The sequence below is a fragment of the Populus euphratica genome, unplaced genomic scaffold (genome assembly GCF_000495115.2).
Source record: "Populus euphratica unplaced genomic scaffold, PopEup_1.0 scaffold20.1, whole genome shotgun sequence".
Lineage (NCBI taxonomy): Eukaryota > Viridiplantae > Streptophyta > Magnoliopsida > Malpighiales > Salicaceae > Populus > Populus euphratica.
The window spans coordinates 2,538,315-2,553,207 of record NW_011499854.1 but is presented as its reverse complement, the minus strand read 5'-3'; the positions used below and the strand labels follow the sequence as shown (position 1 = coordinate 2,553,207).

The 14,893-nt window shown below is 30.9% G+C and overlaps 2 protein-coding genes across 3 annotated transcripts; both read right to left on the bottom strand.

The window, feature by feature from the left end:
* Positions 1-639: 639 nt before the first annotated feature.
* Positions 640-1,308, bottom strand: LOC105122696 (uncharacterized). Its single transcript, XM_011021956.1, has 3 exons — positions 1,205-1,308; positions 1,055-1,104; positions 640-945 (listed from the first exon to the last, which is right to left on the bottom strand). Exons 1-3 carry the CDS (start codon positions 1,263-1,265, stop codon positions 745-747), a joined length of 312 nt encoding a protein of 103 aa, XP_011020258.1. The 5' UTR covers positions 1,266-1,308; the 3' UTR covers positions 640-744.
* Positions 1,309-6,219: 4,911 nt separating this feature from the next.
* LOC105122695 (uncharacterized) lies at positions 6,220-7,953 on the bottom strand. Of its 2 annotated transcripts, none has more exons than XM_011021954.1 (5): positions 7,723-7,953; positions 7,565-7,617; positions 7,377-7,461; positions 6,840-6,907; positions 6,220-6,712 (listed from the first exon to the last, which is right to left on the bottom strand). In XM_011021954.1, exons 1-5 carry the CDS (start codon positions 7,781-7,783, stop codon positions 6,506-6,508), a joined length of 474 nt encoding a protein of 157 aa, XP_011020256.1. In that variant the 5' UTR covers positions 7,784-7,953; the 3' UTR covers positions 6,220-6,505. The 2 variants fall into 2 exon arrangements, with proteins under 2 accessions (XP_011020256.1, XP_011020257.1); XM_011021955.1 differs by having other exon boundaries at positions 7,377-7,464; positions 7,571-7,617.
* Positions 7,954-14,893: the final 6,940 nt, after the last annotated feature.

Below are 14,893 nucleotides of genomic sequence, written 5' to 3'. Positions count from 1 at the left end.
AGAAAAAAGAAAAAAGTATACACTCCTGCCATGCAGTGAGCTGAATTTAAAATCATTTCATGCAACTTATAGGGTAACAGCTAGAACCTAGACAGCATCCACAAAGTGCTCATGATGATTCAATAATCATCAAAATCATAGTATAAGAACGCCCATGTCCTAGTGTACAAAATCTTTCCCAAACCCAAAAAACTCCAGCATTTCTGTAATCGTGTTACTCCTATCGACTTTATAATCCTAAAAAACTGGTCCTTCTGTGGTGGTGGTTTCTCTCGTATATCCACAGTACCCTTGCTAGCTAATTAAGCAAATTTACTTGTGATTATGTAGTAACCAACAGCGAATTCCACTAAAGCTTCTAATTCTGAGATAAACTACTTTAGAGGTGGTGATAATGATAGAAGCAAAGGTAGTTTACAAATCATTTCCTGTTGATTTCTGCAACAATATTGGATATTAGTGGATATGTGGTACTAGGAGAAAAATTAACTAGCTTCTTAGCATTTTTCTTTCGAGAAATGCTTAGCATTAACTGCTGATAGAAAATGAACTTCGTACTAAAAATTAATCTTGTAAAGAATAACTGTTTAATAAGCATCTTGGGAACAAGAGTGCTTTATAGTACATATGATCATCATGGGTTTAAATCTCTAAAATCCATCAGTTCTTATACAAGTCAGACTTCAAAAGGTACTCACCAAGGACTTGAAATAAAAGTCAGTCATTGTTGCTAGATGAGAGAAACTAATGGTGTCTCGGTTTGTGATGCCTAGGTCCACAGTAATCTTCATGAATCCTTGGTGACCAGTGATGTGAAGATTTCTTGGACACTGATCTAGAAACTCTTTTCTTCAGGGTACTTGTACAATGCCCTTCTTTGCAAAGAAGGACTTCTCCAAGAACCTCAGTACTAATTTGCTTCAAAGAAGTGTTATCCTGATCAGCCTGCACATGCATCACAAGAAATCCCATCAGAACTGAAGCTAACATGAAGAACTATAACGATTCCTTAATTTCAATGCATCATACAGTGTGCAAAGAACTGAATGCTTACCTGAACCTTTTGAGCTCTAACTTGCCTGAACCCCTTTTCCAATCGAATCCCTACACCAAATAACAACTCATGTTAATTTAAACCATACAAGGAAAAAACAAGGTCTCTTCGGGCAACTTAACATGATTATGATATCTTTGGCATATATACCTTGAGCCTCTTGAAGAAGAAAGAGCATAAGCAGAAGGGAGACTACTAAAGAAGCACTCATTTGGACAAAAAGATTGAGAGCAAGAGATTAGAGTAGTTAAGAGAAGGGAAAAGGATGAGCGAAGCACTCATTTGGACAAAAAGATTGAGAACAAGAGATTAGAGTAGTTTTGGTATTTCTAAGGTCAGGTAAAGAAGATACAGAATTAATGCGGGTTTGGCTTGTAAGTATCTCTTTTGAAACTTATAATTCCTTAGAGATTGTGCATGAATGGATTATAGCTAGGCTGCTATAGCAGGAGGGGTATAACAGGTTAGTTATATACATGGTTTTTGGGGCCACAAAGCACGCAGTTCTCCAACATGAACTTTAACAAAATGGGGATTTTTCTTCCACTATCTTTTGTTTTTCCCTTGTCTTTCTAGTGTAAAGTGCAAACGTTTGTCAAAGGAAATGACTAGTCATTGATTCATTAGGGCACCCTAATAAATTAATTCAGCAAGACGAGTCTTTAGTTATGAACAGCTTGCTAGGGCTTATAATGGGGTCAATTATTTTCAGTATAAAATCAACCTTGATTATAATTCTTTGTGTTGTTTTACATAGAAATTGTTTACTTAGTGATGTATTGTTCGTCTCATTAATATTCATGGATCGATTTCCACTTGTAGAAGAACGCATATTATTGCATTAACGTGTTTCAGACAAGAAAAAAACTTAGGGTGATTGATATATATGATCAGTATTTCTCAGTAAGTTTAGTTAGGATTTAGGAGGGAAACTAATCAAACATTTGCTAGAAGAAAATTGAATTTGATCAGAATCGACAATCACTCAACTAATTAGTAGAACATGTTTCGAGTTTGCTAGTTTGACATAGAGACAGCGCTACTGGCATTTTTTCTTGGGTTTACAACATGTTTGCTAGACAATTTCCTTGTCTTGTGTTATGCTAAATGGAAAGCTTACATTGGTAGTCATCGAGACGAGTTTAAGCTAGCTAATAATAGAATATCCAAAGCAGAAAAGATGGTATTACTTTTAGCAAAGCTCTATAATTGTAATAAACTATGCACTATATTTCCACATTCTTAATTAATGACAAGGAGCGAGTACTATCTACCTGGCTAGCTTTTAATTAACTCAAATCCTAATAATATATTAAGATTATTCCTGCATGACATTGCAGGGGGGCATGCAAGAGGTGATGTTACTTGGGAAACATTTATTTAGGCCTAATATTTAGTGCAGTGCAACTAAGATCATCTCCTTTTGAGTTTTGAAGAACAAAAAAGAGTACAGCATCCAGCAATACCTGGGATTTGTCAATGAATACTATCTGTCAAAAGATATACAGTTCTAAATAAAGAAACATAGTTAAAGTCACAAATTAGTGAGGATGGGATGGAAATACATACATACATACATACATATAGATATAGATGTTAGAAAATGCTGAATTTGTAATTTATATATTTATCATCAAACAACATCGTATCAAGTCCCATGTCTGCATTATAAATACTGTCAAACGTCACCTAAAACAAACAGACACATCACACAGACATCGGTTATGATCGATCCTAGAAAATAATTAGACGTCGAGCATTTGACAGGATCAAGAACACAAATAATTAACAAATAATTAATTAAGAGCACCATATATATGTCAGCTTGACAGGTCAAGTTTACATATTGACCCTGTAAAACCAATATAAGCAAGCCAATTAGCTAAGAGTTGTCTAACGTTTTGTAATGGCTGATATCGCAACTGCTAAAGTTTGTGCTGTGTTACAAAGGGAAACAAGAAAATATGGTATTGTGTCATGTAGATGGATTGAAGAATTCATGCGGAGGAAAACAAAGAATTGAAAAGAGTAAAACGGAGTACTAACAGCTTGTGCTAAGTCCAGTATGTTGGCAGAAAGAGCATTATAATCCAGCTCTTTTCAAAATAAAATCTAGGAGTATGAACGACACAATCAAATATATATGAGTCTATGACCTAATTAAATGCATATCTATTAGTACTTCCAGAGAGTGGAAATTGAGTCTGATCGATCATTTTTTTTATGCCGACTCAAGCTAAAAGAAACAAAAGAAATTGGGAAACATATATAAACTTTGATTCCAGAACGAAAGCTCATCCACTTGAATTCACAGTCTCTCTAGCAGCTTAGGGGTCAAATTCTCATCACTCTCTTCCATTCTTGAGCTTAAGGATGAAGCAAACGAATATCTAGGAGAACTACTAACTGAAACCTGACGAAACTAGCTGCTCAACGTACCTAGCCATGCTTTAGGTCACAGCAAATTGCTGCCAAGGCAAGGCAGTCCATATTCTAAAAGAATCACCAAGCATTCTCAAACAGCAGCGTTCAGTAAAAGCGAAAGGGCTTCTGAATTAACAAAAACATCTAGGCCGAGGCATCAAACAATTAGGAATTGAGAAGAATATTTCCTTTCTTTCCATCCCTCTCTCCACAACTTGATAATATTTTCTCTCTTTTTTCCTTCCCCTCCAAGGTTATTCGGTCCAGCAAATTAATTAAAGACGAAATTGAAAAGTTATAGAAAATTTAGGAATTGAAGTAGATAGATGGATGGTAAAGCTATTGTTGCTGCGTGTAATATACTCGCTTGCGTGTAAACCAGCCTGCCATTTATGGCAACTCATAAGGAGTCTTCAAGGTTTCTACGGCCTTTCTTGATGTTATTGAATTTATCAAGATATTTTTGATCTTACGAGACATGGTCTGATTGATTGGAGTTATGATAGCAATCCAGTGGCCTATCCTTTTTTTTTTTGCCCCCTCCTCCCTCGATTTGCTCACCGATCATTTTTTTCTCTCATGCTTTCCTGCTGTTCGGTTTCTTTGATGGGAGCGACTTTGCTGGGAGGGATCTTTACTGCATTAGGCTACTGTAGCTAGCCCTTCTCCCTTGCGCCTCTCTTCGAATAGCTGGGTTGTTGTTCGGTCTTCTCTCTTTTTTCTTCTTCTTCTTTTTTTTTTTATGTAGTGGGGAAGTTGGGCCTTTAGCCCAATTAACTTCTTGATTGGACATAAACTGTGCTATCTTGAGGTTGGGCCTACAACCCAACTCTCTTTTTTTGTTAGGCTTTAGGCCTTTATCCTTCGGCCCATCCATTACTAAAACCCCCCTAGTTTTCATTCTTTCTTGTTAGATAAATTAAAAGACCTCCCTATTTTACTGTAATTATTGTTCACATTATTTCATTATCACTATAAATTGTCATAATAAAATAATGATTTTTTATTGAAGAAGCACAAATGACCTTAAAATCAAGAGTATATTAGTCTTTTGTTAAATTTTATTTGTACAGTAAAATAACCCTATATCTTATTAAAAAAATATTAATATAGATGATTTTAAAAAAAATTATTAATTCAAAAAAATATTAATATAGATGATTTTAAAATTTTTTTATTAATTACTAATAAATAAAAATGAGTCCTAAAATACTTTAATCATTTTGATTTTATTTTATTGTTTATAGACGACATGAAATCTAAAATAATATAAAATAAGCTACTTAAATCACTCCTAAAGTATATAATATCAAATTTGCACTTTATTTTGACTATCAAAACTCTAACAATTCTTAAAAATACAATAAAAACATAAAGTATTAAAATCCATAAATAATTTAATTACATCTAATTATCGAATTTTAAAATTGAATCCGTAGTTCATTTTTGTATAGTTTTTTTTTTTGTTATTTTCTTAAGTTATGTTTTTACTCTTTTGAACAAACACTGAAAATATTCAAAATGACAAGATTTATTAAGAAATAATTTCTAAAAGTTTTGTTCACGCATGCATTTTTTATTTAAACTCACGTCACCTATAATTAAAAAGGGCTGTTTAAAATAAGAAAATTCTGAATAATGTAACCTTAAGTGAGAATTTCTAATAATCATTAATTTTAAGAGCTATATATATACATTTATTTATTTAAAACTTGAAATATAGTTCAATTTATGACTTAATATATACTTAGATCTAGTAAAAGGTCAAAAAAAATTATTTATAAAAATTATTTAAAAACAAAACATGCATATTGAATAATCAAACATCCAATTTTTAGTTCAATTTATGACTTAATATATACTTAAATCTAGTAAAAATTCAAAAAGTATATTTATACAAAATTATTTAAAAACGAAACATGCACATTGAATAATCAAACATCCAATTGCTTTCATTTACAGTAACTTTAAACACTCTATTAAAAATCAGAAAAAAGGGTTAAATAATACATATGCGAAGCTCTAAATGCACTAAACTAATGTAAGAAATGCGTTTTTAGATAATTTTAAAAAAATAATATCAAAGATTGAAGTATAAACTTGTAAGAGAATATATATGATGTAGGATCGAATAAGACAATTACCTAAATGCATTCCCTAATTCTGTTTGAATTTCATGGTTCCCCGCAATCTCGGCTCTGTTGGGCCACAATCCTACACGACCCAACAGGCAACATGTGAGCCCACATGCAAAAGTGACAAGTCATACAGGGCATTCAATAAGTGAAACATGGTGGACCCAGCCCAGAATCCCATTTGCCTAAGAAAGGAAACACCCACAGAGCTCTTGGCAGCTTACCTATGGTCGCAACTCCTTCATTAAATATGTCGGCCTTTCTAGTTTTTTTTTTTTGGTAGTTTCTCATACCCATTGTGCTTTAATGACCTTTGGTGCCTAAATTGGAGTTATACAGTGCAGGATCCTAGCTAGCACAAGCTTCCAATACAATATTTTGATCTTTTTTGGGTGCCACTTTTAAGATTTTCTTGGCTGAATTACTTAGTTATATATTAGTAGTTTAACCCAGTTTAAAAAGTTAATAAATTTATTCGATTTCTTATTTTATTCGGGTTTAAAATTAGATTCAGGGGCAATTTTCATTAATCAGTTTGTTACCTGTCCTCTGTCCGAGGCTCCATGGCATCTAAGAAATTATAAAAAAAAGCACAGACGCTTGACATGCATTGAAACGATATGATATTATTTTATCCTTTCATGTAACTTCAAGGGTTACAAAGCCTAGTCAGCTTCCACAATGTGTTCATGATGATTCAATAATCATCGACATCATGGTATAAGAATCTCTATAATATTAATAAAATAGGATATCTTATGTACAAAATCATTCCTAGCTAGCTAACCCTAAAAACCTGCAGCATTCCTGTAATGCTGTTTAACTTCTATTCACTTTATTATATCCTAATCAAGAAGCCTTTGATTAATTCTCTCTTCAGTCGCTGTACCTACTAGTTGTGTATCGGAGGCTTTCGCCTTGCTGGAGAATAGTCCATTTCGGTCAAGTACGTAATTTCCTCATGATGATCCTTGGTAACTCGATGCTCAGAATTCGGCGAAGAATTAACAGATAATTTTTCATTTTCTCCCACTATTTCTCCATTAGTTGATCTCCCCTTGGATATGGGATCAGCTTTATTTTCTCCATTCTTCTCATTCTGTAGTACAGTCATATAAAGAGAGCAAGAAAGATAAGCTGGAGGTCTTATTATTCATTCCCTATTTATCTAAGCAAATTTAATTAGTTATTATTGCAAACTTTAGAGTTTGAACGCAATAACCAACCTTGGAGATGGTGATAGTAGCACTGCTAGAAGTAGTGGTTGTCACAGCAATAAGTTTCCTATTCATTCCTGCAAAAATAGATATGGAGAATGATTTACGATATATTTATGATCCATTTCTCGTTATTCATGAAGTTTCTACTCAAAACATTCAGACAAGAACCCCATTTAAGGATCGAAGTTAATTAAATTGGAGAGAAGATTGAAGAATGACAGTTTTATAATATGTTTCTTGGGGATAATTTGCTTTAGAGAATACTAGTAGTACATGATCAAGGGTTTAATTAAATCTTCTAAAACCCAGAAGCTAGCTCTCATGTCAGAATCTCAGCTAAAAGAAAAAAAGAAAAGAAAAGGCATTAGTAGTACTAACTGCCATGGACATGAACTAAAAGGCAGTCATAATTAGAGAGAAGAGAGAATTAATGGTGTTTAGGTTTGTGATTCCTAGGACCATAGTAATCTTCATGAATGCTTGGTAACCAGTGATATGAAGATTTCTTGGAAACTGATTTAGAAACTCTTTTCTCCATGGTACCTGTACATTGCCCTTCTTTGCAGAGAATGGCTTCTCCCAGTACACCACCATCATTACTTAGTTCTTTCAAAGGACTCCTCTCCGCCTGCACATTAATTACTTTCCATCAGAACTGAAGGTAAATTAAAAAAAAGTAAAAATATTCATGCATCACAATGGATGATCAAGATGCTGAACATGCAACCCACCTGCTGGACCTTTTGAGCTCCAACTTGCTTGAATCCTTTCTCTAAACGAATCCCTGCAGAAGATTAATAACAACAGATGTTAAAACCTAATGATATAAAACGCAAAAATAAGACTCTTTGCCAACTTGAAATCATCGATATTCTTAGCACATATATACCTTGAGCCTGTTGAAGGAGAAAGGACAAAAGCAGAAGAGAAACTACCAAAGAAGGCCTCATTTGTAGAAAAGATTGCAAACAAGAGATTAGAGCGAGGGAAGGGGAAGGATATGATCGGTTTTGGGACTTTTAAGTCAGATATAGAAGAATAGACAGAACTAATGCGTATTTTTCTTAATGTTTGCTTGTAATTCTTTGCAGAACTTTTGAGTGTTGTAGATATTGTGAATGAATGTTAGATGTATATATAGAGACAAAGCTTTTGGTCCACAAGCAAGCTCTCCAACAGGAAGTTAAAATAAGAAGGGGAATTTTTCTGCCACTTCCTTTTGTTTTTTCTTTGATGATGTTTCGACTGCGGTTTTACTGTATTTTTCTATATTTTATTTTTTAATTTTAAATTAATACTTTTAATGTTTTCTAATTATTTTGATGTAAATAAAAAAATATTATTTTAATACATATACAAACAAAAAAATATTTTAAAAATCATGTACTGCCAAAAATCTTTAAGAGTAAAGTGCAGCTATTTATCAAAGGAAACGACTACTCACTTACTCATTAGGGCAACCTACTATCTAATTTCAGCGAGGAAAAAGCGAAGGCTTATGGGACTAGCTTGGTTTAACTACGAGTAGATGGGGTTTAAAAGCCTATGGGGTTAGATTTGTATTTTCAGAAGACGGCTTCTCCATTTTTTCCCTTTGTCACTTTCAACCCTTTGCTTCCCAGTGAAAGTGTTAAGAGTTGTTTAGCATCTTATATTTCTTGTATACTTAAATGTATTTATTTATTTTCCATGTCATTCATTAAATAAATCTAAAAAGCATGTTTGTTCCAAAAATAAGGTTAAATTCGAGAAGAATGGAACTTGAAGATTGGTCTAATGGTTAGGGTATAATACACTATCTCTTTAGCTATCGAAATTCAAATCTTATGTCAAATCATGAGAAATAAAATTTCATAAATTGCCTAATTTCATTGTAAACAACTTACCTTTTCTTGCCAAAATAATTTCATTTTTTTAATTTTATATATATATATATATATATATATATATATATATATATATATATATATATATATATATATTACTAGTGGGGTTATGGAATTCAATGTAAAGAGACACGAGTAGTCATTTTCTTTATCACATTTCACTGTGTTTTTGTAAACCACGCGTGCTTGATGCTGCTGTCGTTCTATGTATTAGATTGTGATATTGCAAGATTTTTTCATTTCTTCTACTGTGTAATGGTATCTCCTAGGATATTTGGATTGCAATAAACATGAGGAACTAAATTGGAATAGCTATTCTTCATCGTTTGATATTATAATTAAGAAATTTCAATAATAAATTCTTATATACAGATTTAAATCTATATATTAATAAATCAGAAGACATTCTGTTTTGGAGTAACTGATATTTTAAGTTATTTTTATTTTGTTTTTCTTGTTGTTTTTTATTAGATTTGGTCTGGTTTATATTCTTGGAATTTTTTTTTTCACATGGCCATTTATTTAATAACACTGGAACTTCAATAATACATTGTTTTTTTTTTAAAAAAAGGTGATATTGCAAACAAGTGCTCAAAAGAAATGTAACTTATAGAAACTAGTTAAAAGTAGGTAAACTAGCACAGCTAGACTTCTTTTTTGTGCATTTCAGGCCCTGCCCCCTCCACCCTTTACTGTAGAATGAGGATATCTTGAGAATTCTCTTTCAAATTTTGTCTCATTGAGCCCAACTTGTTCTTCCCAAAAGCACGCTACCACTCCATTACATGAGTAATTTTTGTCCCATTGTGTTTTAGGTCTCGTTATTTCGGATTAGACTAAAAATTGGATAGGCAATTTGGAAGCACTACTATCACCATCATTTGCATGCATCTGTCTTCTAGATCTTAGCCACTAAGCCCTATATCCCCATAGATGGTTGATCAGATCATGATATGGCTATAGCCATAGGTGGCTAGTTTCCCTCTTTGAGTGATTGATCCATATCAGATTGCTAATTATATTTCACGCATGCTGGCTTTCGATGATAGGATGTTAATTGTAAATGACATGGCTGATTTTGAAAGAGAGGGGCCGCCTTGATGAATCTATTCTGAATGCCTGAGTTTTGTAGTCTTTTTTTTTTGTTCTTTGAAAACGGTCGCCAACATTAGAAATCTTTAGTTGACCTCCCTTCCAGGATCGTGATTTCAGTTGTCACGGGATTCTATTCATTCTACCTTTTTTATTCTCTTATAAATTATCAAAATATAAATATTTTTTTAATACATACAGTCATGTTTAGAATCTTTGAATTGAATTTAATTCAAATTTTCAATAAAATCTCATGTTTAAAACTATTTTGAATTTTAAAAATTGAATTTTAAAAAAAATTCAATCTCTAAAAATTATACAAAAATAAAATAGAAATCAACTTCTTTGATTTATAATTTTTTTTAAAATGTTAATTGTAAACGACATGGCTGATTTTGAAAGAGACGGGCCATCTTGATGAATCTATTCTGTATGCATGAGTTTTGGAGTCATTTTTTTTGTTCTTTGCTGGATCTTCTTCGGGAAACTTTTTAGTTTTTTCGCCGTGGTAATCATATGATATGACATTGTTTAAGGTTGCAAATTATTCTTCCATATCGGGATTTACTAGCAGATCAATTTCGTCCACAAAGAACGATAGAAGGGTTGTAGAGAATCTGTTTAGGTGTTTGTCCTTTATTGTCAATTGAACAAGGGTCAACTAACCTCACCTTATAATTTGTCTGAACATGTATCCACTTGTCGGTGTTCAATTTAGTTGCTCTCGTACATTTGTGGAGATTCAATAGCAAGATGGTCAAAATTATATATATTTTTGTTTGGAAGATACGAAAAATATAATTATAATATGAGCTAAATACAGAAAAGAAATCACTATAGATTAAAAAATATTTTATTATAAATTGTAATAATAGTTTTATTTTAAATTTCTCATCTTTTTACAAGCAAATAAATATTTTTAAAATTTTCTCTAATAGGAACATCTAGATTTTTTCAATTTTCAAGAACAAATAATGCTTTTAGCCTCGGAAAAGATAAAAAAAAATAAAAAGGCTTTGCCTTTAAGGGTATTTTGATATTTTGATATGGATATTTTGTGTAATCAAAAAAACCATAAAAGCATTTTAATATTTTTACATTTCTATCAAACCTAAAACATTTGGGTTTAACTTGATTGTTCGATCCAATTTGCTAGAGTTTAGCATAATTGCCAGACTCTAAGAGCTTAGGTCAACTAGGTCTAATTATCGTGAATCATATATGATTGTTAAACCTAAATTTCTTGGGTCTGGCATAGCTACCACACCTAAACTGCTTCGGTCTGACATGGTGGTTGTTATTGTTGTTATTATTAGAAGTAGTATAATTATTATTATTGTTGTTGTTGTTGTTGTTATTTTGTAATACTGTGATTTTTATTATTATTATTATGATTATTCAAGTAAAATGGGACTAGACATATTTGTTAGATTCAAGTAACGTGGGTCTAAAAATTATTTATAAATGAAATATAAATAATTTATAAAAAACAAATTGTCACAAAAATTTAATTGAACATTTTAGATCTAAAAATTCAAATCATATCTCCCCATTGAAATATTTTTTTTTATGTTTATCAATTTATTATTCCTTTAATAGAAATTTTATCTTCTTCTTTTTTTCTCTTTTTTTTTCCTTCTTTTCAATTTTCTTTTTAAGTCAATACCTGGGTTTGGTATGACCTAAACACATGAACCTGACAATCATATTATACCTACACTGCTTGAGTTTGGCGACCATACTATACTAAAAATCATACGGTTTAGCTAATATGCTAGCCCCAAGACTTTTGAATCTGATAGATTTCCAAACCTAAGAGGCTTGAGTCTTAGTTTTTTTAAAAAAATCTTCTTTTCAACATAAATTCGCATAAAAGGGTTTAGAAAAACATGATAAAAAGTTAAAAAACTACATAAATTGTATAATGAAACTAAATACATATAGCCCAATATTATTAAAACAAATATATGAAATAATATTATCGTTGGTGGAAAAATATAAACGACCACCCATTAAATAAATGTTTTTTTGCAATGAGTTTGAGTAAAAAAAATATAAAAAATACAAGTTCATATAAAAAGAGAAAAAAAGAGAAGAGAGAATTTCTATTGAAGCAATAACAAATTCATAAAATAAAAAATAAACTATTTTAATAGGAAGATATGATTTTAATTTTTAGATATAAAACATTAGATTAGATTTTAAAGATTATTTGTTGTTTATAAATAATTTCTAGAGTTGGATTCCTATTTAGAATATGTTTAAGATAACTTAATTTTTTTATATAAAAAATAAAAATAATAATTAGGATATATGTTTAGAATACTTCAATGATAGTTTAAATATTTTTTTATATAAAAAATAAAATAAAAATTTATGAAAACAATGAATCAAAATTTCTATTTAGAATACCTCAATGATATTTTAAATATTATTCTATAAAAAATAAAAAAATTATAAAAAATTAGATAGGATTTATGTTTAAGATATTTAAATATTTTTTATAAAAAACTTTATTAGAATTTTCATTTATGATATTTTAAGGATATTTTAAATATTTTTTGATAAAAAATTAAAAAATATAAAAAATTTAATTAAACATAACTATCTCATGTTTGTCATGATTATCAGACCCATATACCCAACTATATTAAATTTAATTAAAAAATGCCTTTGCATCCTCTATATATGAAATAAGTTTATTTTTATTTATTCACCCTCACTTTCATTTTTATAAAAACAAAATTTCTTCCATATAGAATGGGAAAAGTAATAAATGGAGAGTAAAAGGGAGTTTCTTCCATTTGCAAAGGCAAGAAAATAAAGCAAATGACAAATGGAGAAACAGTCGTGGCAACAGCAATTGAGAGATCGAACGTCGCGGGTCATGGGCCAATTTGTTGAAGAGGGAACAAGAGGAGTTAATGCGACTGGTGACAGACAAGGCTGAAAGTCACCACCAATTGTCTGATCACATATCACAACTTGGCAATTTGGTCCGTTCGATGCTCAAATGGGTGGGCAATCCACGTGGACGTCCACATCCAAGGGCCCTGTAATGTATGGCGTGGCAAGACATCTTGCCACGTGGTCAATGCCTGTTCACGAGGTGTGCTGATGCTTTGAACAGCAAATAGACATCATGAGGGCTACTGTGTCCCATACTGCTGGTGTGGGTCCACTTTCATTTATTATAATCACGGGCTGTAGCTGAGACGGATCCTAAAAAATGATCAGGGGAGACGCACGAGGCACGTCCATCTTCATTTTCTTTTACTTCACTTTCTTTATTTTTCCTAAGAAACAAATTAGGGTGTTGTAATAAAAAATAAATAAATTCAAGATCATGTAAGGAAAATTATCAAAAGCTAAATGAGGATTGAAAATTACCATAAATGCATACTCATTGGCATTGTTTACTGTAAAGGTATAAAGATGTATTTGTCATTTTCACAACAAAAAAAACTTAAAACTAACTATTACGAGTATTAAAATTTTTGTACATGACATGTTAATTATTATCAAATTAATCAGAAATAAGTATATCTTTTTTATTTTAAAAGCATGGTGAAAACATAGAAGTACTTTTAGAAACAAAAAACTCAATACCGGCAACAAAGGACAATTTAATATTTTTAAAAATGGTTTTTTTTTATATTACCATTTAAGATAAGGAGTAATTTTGTATTTTTATAAATATAAAAAAATAATAAAATAATAAAAAGCACAGTAACATGATCCAAATACCATTGAAATAATGAGGGATCCGATCTGGATGAATGCCTCACAGATTTTTCATCTTTTCACGTAGGGTTTTTTTTTGTTATTACCATGTTAGCTTAGAGATAATTTAGCATTTAACTAAATATAAAAAAACAACAAATGCGTGGCGGATATCCACGCGCTTCAAATGATGAGTTCAGAGCCTCACTGTGTAAAAAAAAAAAGGGGCTCTTTTGTCATGTTGTTGGAAGTATAATCATATGCATTATCAAAATATTGGAAAAATACAAATGAAAACACTTGTTGCGGGGGTGAAAGCGACGTGATGTCGTCTAGTGATAGTGGAGGCTTTTGTCGTGCCTCCGGTATAAGGTGTTGTGTGTTGGAAAAGTTTTTTGAATTTAATTGTAAAATTGTGATTAATGTTTAGGAGTCACCACCTAGTATTATGGTCACTAGGAACTTATGATTTACAAGAGTTTGGGTAAGAAATTGGTTGTGTAAAGAAAAGACGCATCAACTCAATGCACCCTACCTAAGGTAAGCTGCATTATTGTTTGAATGTTTTTTTTTTAGTCGAGTTTCTATTTGTTAGTCTTTTCTAAGGTTCAAGACAAATCTCTCTTGATGAGAAAATCTCTACTTTATTGGATTAAATCCTAATCGATGTAAGGTCTAAACTTTAGCATCGCATTTATTTACACCTTATATCTTTAATACTTGAAGGTGTACTTTATCGTATAATTTTATACCCTACAAATATTAAAGTCTACTTCTAGATCCTAAAAAAAAATTGAAAAAAGGTTTTTGATATTTTGATCAAACCTTAATGGATGATCATAACTGATTATGATATTTATTTTTTAGGTTTTCAAAACATGAGAACGATACAATTTTTTTAAAATGAAAACATGCTTGGAAAATTTTTAGGACTTGGTTATATGCATGAAAATAATTTTTTTTGTTTTTTTTTTGAAAGGGAAAATTAATTTCAAAGTTTTTGAGATTTTTTTTTTGAAAATATTTTGAATTTTTTTTGAAATATTTCATAGAAAATCAGGTATTTTAATACCAAATTTATATTTTACAGTGTAAATACACAACCTGATATTATGCAAAATTGGTGGAAAAACATTTGAAAAAATCACAATTTTTTTCAAGGACTTTTGAATTTTTTTTAGATTTTTTTTTCATTTTTTTAAATATATAATATAATATAATATTTATTTATTAAATATTATTAAAACATGTAGACCAGGCCAACCTATAACTAGGTTAGGTATAAATCTAGAAAACGGAAACGGTTAGGCCGATCTCGACCCATAATTTTTTTTTTTTTATTTTTTTTTGCTGGGGGGG

Bases quoted from the DNA above. Each gene is read 5' to 3' on its own strand.
- LOC105122695 (XM_011021954.1), bottom strand. From the start codon at position 7,783: ATGAGGCCTTCTTTGGTAGTTTCTCTTCTGCTTTTGTCCTTTCTCCTT. The intron at 7,618-7,722 runs GTATATATGTGC...AATCTTCTGCAG, and splicing joins TCTCCTTCAACAGGCTCAAG to GGATTCGTTTAGAGAAAGGA. The intron at 6,908-7,376 runs GTACCATGGAGA...CTATTTTTGCAG, and splicing joins CAAAGAAGGGCAATGTACAG to GAATGAATAGGAAACTTATT.
- LOC105122696 (XM_011021956.1), bottom strand. From the start codon at position 1,265: ATGAGTGCTTCTTTAGTAGTCTCCCTTCTGCTTATGCTCTTTCTTCTT. The intron at 1,105-1,204 runs GTATATATGCCA...TATTTGGTGTAG, and splicing joins TCTTCTTCAAGAGGCTCAAG to GGATTCGATTGGAAAAGGGG. The intron at 946-1,054 runs GTAAGCATTCAG...ATGCATGTGCAG, and splicing joins TTAGAGCTCAAAAGGTTCAG to GCTGATCAGGATAACACTTC.